The following is a 7,960-nucleotide window of genomic DNA, read 5'->3' as shown; positions in this document are numbered from 1 at the left end:
TTCAAAAGTTCTGCTAATACAGCCGTCGCGGAAACAATGAATATTATATTCATTTAGTTCGTGTATTGTTCCGAAAACTTTTTCGGTGTTAATTTTTTAACTGTTATGCTTTTTTTTTTTTTTTTTTTTAACGTAATGTTTTGTTGAATTTTACTATGAATGTTTCTTAATTTCGTTTACATATTTCATTACACTTAGTAGCCTTTGTCCATCAAAATAATATCAGTATGGAAATTACCGATTCAAAAGCTTTAAAAGACGTATTGTTGTGAGTATTGAAATAGTCAATAATTATATTATTAGTTAAACCTAACGGATTATAAAATTAAGTAATAAAGTTGTATTTTAGTCATACCTAGTAGGTATGGTAAAAATATAATATTGTCAAACTTATGCAGTGGTGGACTATGAATAAAATACAGTTTGGGTAAACTTTTTTACTGGCCCTCAAATTTGTTTAGGGTATAAATGGCATGCTTATTTTGAAATTTTTAAAACATTTTGCCCTCTAATTGGCAATTACTAAATAAAATAACTCATATCTTGTACTTACTTAAAATGGTAGTACATTTTAATATATTTTATTAAAAAAAAATATACATAGTTTTTTATTATTTTTTATCTAATAAATCAGTAGGTACTTAATCATTTTTATCTTTAACAATGTCAATAATCTCTTCAAAATCAATATTCAATATATTTTTTCTGCAGCTATAAACGTAAAACAGAAATAACTTAAATTATTATTTGGATATACAGTCCACTAGAAAAAGTTCCAGTATCCCGCCTATAAAGTCCACCACTCAATGTATATTACAATATGCAGCTATCACCAAATTTTATATATATGTTTATACTTTATACATTTTTTGTACTTTATGAACTTTGTAATAGCATTTAGGTATTTGTTGTATTTCATTAATTATTAGATATGGATGTAGTTATACCTAATGAAATATTTATATACCAAATACATACATTTATAATTTTATTGTCATTTTTCTATATTTTTTATGAATTGAAAGTTGAAACTTAAATTTTTAGTTATTATAGAGAAAGTATTTAAATATAAGAGCATAGTATTAAAAGAGTATGGGGTGCTATAGCAATTAATTTAAAATACTTTATTTATTATAATACTGATGATAATTTGAAAAAGATTATTTGTATTGGGTTTCACCATAATAATATATAAAACTTGAAGTTCATCATTAATTTAAGTTATATTTAACCAAAAACTTATCATTATAACATAAGGAGGACCTGATTTTATAATATAGTTAAAGCACAGTTTAAAAATTCTTGATTACAAATTTTTTATGTATTTGAAAAAAGCTTTTTCTTAAAAAAACGCTACACAGGAATTTGTGTTGTCTCTATCTAACAATTGCGTAATATAGCAAATGTATGCTCAGAAGATTAGGTTTAGCTTTGTTATTTTATAAATTAGAGTGATTCGACCTATAATAAAAAATAATAGTAAGAACATTTTCTGTGTTTCTAGCCGGGTTTTTACTATAATTCAATTTTTTAAGTGAGTTATAAACAATTTTAATTCACTATATTATACATTCGCTAAAAAATTGAACTATCGTTAAAAACCCACATACAAACATAGATTCCAGTTTCATTATAGGTCGATTATCTTTAATTTTTAAATTAACAAAGCTAAACCTAATCTTCTAAACGTAAATTTCCTTTTACGCACTTATAAGACAGAGACAGCAAATGTCCGTGTAACATCTTTTTAAAGAACAATGACAATTTTTTGTTTATGTTTAAAACCACATTCAAAATAAATATTTAAATTTAAGAGTTTTAAATTAGTATTGCAGCTAAAACCTTATTTTGATTTTAAACTATACAATATTATTAATTATTGAGTAGTTTCTAATGGTAAAAGGCAAATGAGTAGTTTCATAACTTTTAATTAAAGTGTTTTAGATATGGGATAGAGAAAATATTTTATTTTTATTTAAGTTTTATATCAATTGTCTTACATATATATATATATTGTTCTATTTGGTGGATGGTGATATATATAATAGAAGTATGAGTTCAATGTTCACTGTTCAGGAATGTTAAATTTATTGATCCTAATTCCTGACATTCTTCATTCCCTATATTGAGTAAAACTTCATTAAATATAAAAGAATTTATTAATTCAAATATTGTATGTACTGTAAGTACTATTGTGACCCAATTGAAATTAAATCACTATGTTTAATAGTAACTTGTAATAAATATATAGTATTACCTAATATAATATTTAAGTAAATATTGATTTTTTTTTTTAAATCTTTGATAAAAAGTTGTATTAATAAAATGTTACATTTTATTACAATTTAAGTAATGTTAATAGATAGTTAGTATTAATAAATATAACATATTATTGTCAAAATTACAAATGTCATTAAATTAATTTTTATTGATTTTTTTCGGGAAGATAATAGGAAGAGTAAAGGACTGGTTTTACAACTAAGTATTAAACATTTTTGTAACTTAATTAATTAAAATTCCTTTCTTCTCCCTTAAGTCATTTCTAAATCAGTTGTTAATTTTTGATTAGACATTTTTACCTAATCTATTTTTTTTTGACAGATATCAGTTAAATATAATATTATGTCTTTAACTGTATATTATAAGTATATTTTTTTATTACTTATTTATTAGCTAAATTCAAGTGTATATTTTATTGTAATAATTATCTTTAACCATTCTATGATAGGTTTTTGTTCTATAAATAGAATATGATATATTATGTATATTAATAATACATTTATTATATTTAATATGTACTTAAATTTAGCTATATCTTTTCTTTTTTTTAGTTTACTCAATAGCACACACACAAATGCTAAACAATTTTATGACATGATGGTTTCAAATAAGACTGCAATTAATATGAGTGATTCTGATGAGGACTTAATGAATAATATGTATAATGCATTGTTTCAGTGTTTTGGGATCATTATTACAGGGTAATACAATAAATTTATACTTTTTTTGTTAACATTATTTTTTATTTTTACTATTATTTGTTAATTAATTGTAAATATATTATAATAGCAATTGTTTGATTTTAGGTATTTGTCAGGGCGATTGGGCCTGGTTAGTCATGCTGCTGGTATTGGCTTAAATAGATTTGTTGGAACATTTGCTTTACCATCACTTATATTTGTTAATATGGCTGTGTTAGATTTATCATCTGTAAATTTGGTTTTTTTGGGATCGTTACTCCTATCTAAAACTTTAGTATTTGTATCTGTTGCTTTAATTACTGTATTAGTTACAAGACCTCAGGATATAGCTAGGGCTGCTCTATTTGCTATATTCTGTACCCAGAGCAATGATTTTGCTATTGGAGCACCAATATGTAAGTTATAAAAATATTATAGATTTATTTTCTTATTATTTTCTGAGTACCTATATATTTATTTAAATTTTTTTAGTTGAAGCACTCTACAGGCATCAACACAGTGAATTTGTTCAATACCTTTATCTTGTTGCTCCTATTAATTTAATAATCCTAAATCCATTTGGTTTTGCAATGATGGAATTAGGCCAAGAATATAATCGCCATGAAACTACAAGACGTTCTGCTTTAATGGGACGAATTTCAAGAAATATTATTTGTAATCCTGTCGTGTTTATGACAGCTTTAGGGTTGATAGCTAATTTAGTATTTAATCACGACCCACCTAAAATAATTACAACTTTCTTAGGAGTAAGTAAAATTATTTTTTATGTAGTTTTCTCAAATTTTATATTATACAATTAATTTTTAGACTTTTGGTAATGCATTTACTGCTACTGCATTGTTTCTGCTTGGTTTACGGATGGTTGGAAACATCAATAAACTCAGAGGAGAAGCTTTAATTTTACCATTACTTCTAATTGCTGCTAAATTGTAAGATATTTTTCTTTAATTATAATTTTTAATTAGTTGACAAAAATGTTTTCTTTTTTTTAATGTATTGATTGAATTTTACAGAATAGTTTTGCCATTAGTGATAAGAGAACTTACAAGTATTTTTTTGGGAAAATTTGGTACTGTAAGTGCTGATGATAGCCTTGCCTTTTCAATGTTTGGATTTTTATATGGAATGATTCCTTCTGCACCAGCTGTTTTTGTTTATGCATCAGCATATAATCTTGAAATGGATTTGGTATGTACTGTTTTCCATTATTTGATAATTCATTAATATTTTTATTTTTTAGATTGCTAGTTCAATGGTATTGTGCGTATTCTTCTCAGCTCCAATTATGTTTTTAACTGCCAAGATAATATCTGTAGCCAAATTAGATCCATCAAATAATATAACAGCTTTAAAAGGGTATCAATTCGATGTTAGTATACTCGCCATCCCTGCATCTGTAAGTCATTTAAAGTTTTAAAGTATAAAATATAAATATTATATAACATCTTATTTTTTTTTTCAGTTTTGGATTATCTTAGTTATGTTAAAAAAACTAAAAAGTTTACCATTCAAAGTAGTTTTTTGTTTAGTAATTTCACAGGTATTTTTTGTGCATATTGATATTCTAAAAATGGTTTTCATAATGAATGTTGATAATTAAATAGTATATTATTGTTATAGGTAATTTCATGTACTGGAGTATTACTAGAGTACTTATCAGAAACTCCAAAATCGCATCCCTTAACATACATTCAACTTATGTTGAGTATAGCTGGTGATATGAGTTGTTACATTTGGACTGCATGCTTAGCTTTTACTTTGCTAATAATGCACAAGCCATTTACTGAAGAATTTCAAAATAAAATTATTTACTTCTACATGATAATATCTTGGGGGTAATTTTAATTATTTATTTATTAACTTTGAAATTTTTTTTTACACAATTTTTGTTTAGTGTACCAATATTGTTGGTTTCTGTGCTGATGTTAACTTGCCAGCCACCATTGTTTATTAAATCAGATTTCGATCAAAATTATGTGTATGGAACTCCAGAAGCTGCAACACTTACAATGATTCTCCTTTTATCAATAATTTGTAAATGATTTTTAGAATAATAAGTTTATTCAATATTAATTTTATATGCATTTTTTAGGCACTATTGTTTGTTTAGTTTTGCACCAACGCCAAAAGCATAAAATAATTAGACCAAAAGTTTATTCAGAAGTTGTAAATGATGTACAAGGTACATCCAAGCATTTGTAAGTTTTTATTTTAATATTTATAATATCTAACCACTTACATTCAATAATTTAAATTAACATTTGGTTATTAATTATTATGTAATGTGTGCCATTACTGTAATAATTCGAAATCGATCAATCACAACCTATTTTCCCACCAGTTTATTTTTCCACTTTTATTTGACTTATTGGGACTATCTTGGACTTTTGTAAGCTCTTTAAACTTAAACAATATTTTCCAACTGATTTTCTGCAGAACTAAAGATTTTGTGAACCAACGCAAGGATTCCTAGAAGAATTTAGGAAAAATTTTATTAGTATATAATATTTTCAATGTGAACAATGATCGAAAAAATGGCCCTATTTTATTGGTACAAAAAAATAAATATTGTTCTGCAAATTGTTCATGTTCCTGAAAAGGTCCCGTGACTAAAAAATGGTGGGAAACACTGGACTAAAGTTATACTAAGATTAAATTTAATTTAATAAAATATACTAAAAATAAGAATGCATACAAAAAAATGCAGGCTTATGTTGTTAAAAATTTACTAAATGTTAAATTTGGTTACATACATTTAGCTACATATTTTATTATTTACTTAAACTGTTATTATAAGCTTATAACAATTAATAACACTTTAGTCATTGTGAATGATATACATTTTTAAAATTCCTAATATATTTACTATTTAACAATAAATGATATTATAAATATTTACAAGTAAAAAATCCACTAGATACATAATGAAAGTGTTTTTCATTAATTTATTATATCCCTGGCATGTGTACGATTATATAAAATACTTAAATACTATTAAGATTTTATCTTGAAAGTTTTTAATTTTTATGCATATTTATACATTTATAATTAACCAGTAGTATGCAATAGTGATATCAAACAATAAAAGTGGATAAATTATGGTACAGGATTATTTCATTTTGAGTGATTGACTTAGACTAATTTATGAGTACCTTTCACATTGTTTTTCTGTTTTAAAATATTTACAGTGTAGACTCTCATAGTATTGACACAGACGATTTTAAACAAGGCCTCCTCTATGAAACTGAAACAAATTTTATGGATAATAATGAATATATTAAACATTTTCTATTACTTATTATGCAAGCAGTTGCAATGTTTGTTGTAAGTATATTTTTATATTCTAATTAATTTAATAAGCTATATTCTAAATTTTATCAATAAAAATATAATGTTAACAGACATTCTCTGTGGCCATTTGGAGAATATTTGGTGAAACAAATGGATTGTACCTTGAATTAGCATACTCTGAAACTTCTTTAATGAGAGGACAATCAATTTTCACGTTGTTGATTTATGGTATTAATTATCAATCCATTAATAGACCGATTGTGCGAACGTAAGTTTTTCTAAAATATTGAGTGTTTTCATAATGATAACTATACAAATACAATGTCATTTATGTGTAGATGGAATAAATTTTGGTGGGGAGGATCACCAATCGAGTGTCCATCATGGGAAGAACTTCCATATGATACAAGAAAAACATGTGATAACTTTATGTACAAGCATAGAGAAAAGTGTTTGGCAGAAATTACTCATCTTACAAGGTAATTATTCTTTTAATTTAATCAATTATAAGTACTCAAATACCTATTTTGTTATTTATTGTTTTAGATGGAAACTGTGGAAGTATAAGAAAACATTTACTGGCTCTGAGCTTGTATCATGGTTAGTGGAGAACAATATTTGTTCAAATCGAGATGATGCATTAGCATATGCTGTTAAGTTGTGGAATGGACAAATATTAAGACATTTAAATTGTACTGAGCATTTTGAAGATGTACCAGATATATTGTATACATTTAATCGCCGCTAATTTTTACTACTTATGTATTAATTTTGGTGATTTATAAATAATCTCCATTTATTATTATTGTGATAATTGACTGTTAAGAGTGAGAGTATTTTGATAATAATTTTAAATTTTTTAAGCTTTTATTTGCCAATATGCTTCATATGTTATTGAATGGTTAGATTATGTATTACTTAGTTAAAAAAAAAAAATATCAGTTCTAGAAAATGAAATAGCTTGATAACATTTTTATAACTATTATTATTATTTTATATTTATTTTTACTACTATAATTTATTTGTTGACAAGTTAGTATATTATTTTATATATAGCAAACAAATTTATCATATTTTAAAATGAACAACCATAGTTACAATATCAAAGTTATAGTTTACTTTAAATAAAAATTTTTCTTTTTGAAAATGTAATAGTACTAATTTAACTATAGACATTGTTATTATTATTTATATGATACATACATATTTCATATAAAATAATTGCTTTCATTGATAATAATATTTATCTTTTCATCCTATACAATTAATTATTTTATATAATATGTATGCTTTATTTAAATCATTGTCTAATGGTATTAAATGTAAATAAAATTATCCATAAGACTGAAAGGGTTTTGAGTTTGACATGTTTTTGTTTATTAGTTCTAACTATACAATATAAGTAAATACTAATTTAATATTATTATGACATCATTAAACTTATATGCAAAGTAAAAAAGTTTTTAAATAAAGTTTAAATCTCTTATATTTTATTAGAAACTATATTAAATTATCAAAGCATATTAAAGTAAATACAATTATTTAAAATTATATAATACTATTACACCATAGTTATAAGAAAGAATTCTTCCTTATGTGTGGAAATTTAAAGATATAATTTGAAATAAACCATTTACTTTATTTATTGAATGATTTTGAATTATTATAGTTTGTTGTATTTAATTTTT

At 24.1% G+C, this 7,960-nt stretch overlaps 1 protein-coding gene across 1 annotated transcript; it reads left to right on the top strand.

Moving 5' to 3' along the window:
* The first annotated feature begins 227 nt into the window (after window positions 1-227).
* Window positions 228-7,067, top strand: LOC112590877 (integral membrane protein GPR155). The gene is made up of 15 exons (XM_025334466.1): window positions 228-268; window positions 2,832-2,981; window positions 3,087-3,376; window positions 3,453-3,727; window positions 3,789-3,910; window positions 3,995-4,169; window positions 4,222-4,377; window positions 4,444-4,521; window positions 4,602-4,816; window positions 4,876-5,015; window positions 5,074-5,179; window positions 6,170-6,305; window positions 6,383-6,540; window positions 6,611-6,751; window positions 6,819-7,067. The coding sequence occupies exons 1-15, from the start codon at window positions 228-230 to the stop codon at window positions 7,018-7,020; spliced, it is 2,385 nt and encodes a 794-aa protein (XP_025190251.1). The 3' UTR covers window positions 7,021-7,067.
* The last annotated feature ends 893 nt before the right edge of the window (window positions 7,068-7,960 follow it).

The sequence above is a fragment of the Melanaphis sacchari genome, unplaced genomic scaffold (assembly GCF_002803265.2).
Source record: "Melanaphis sacchari strain LSU unplaced genomic scaffold, SCAv2.0 Contig121_pilon_pilon, whole genome shotgun sequence".
Taxonomy (NCBI): Eukaryota; Metazoa; Arthropoda; class Insecta; order Hemiptera; family Aphididae; genus Melanaphis; species Melanaphis sacchari.
This window is presented reverse-complemented; position numbering and strand designations above follow the sequence as displayed.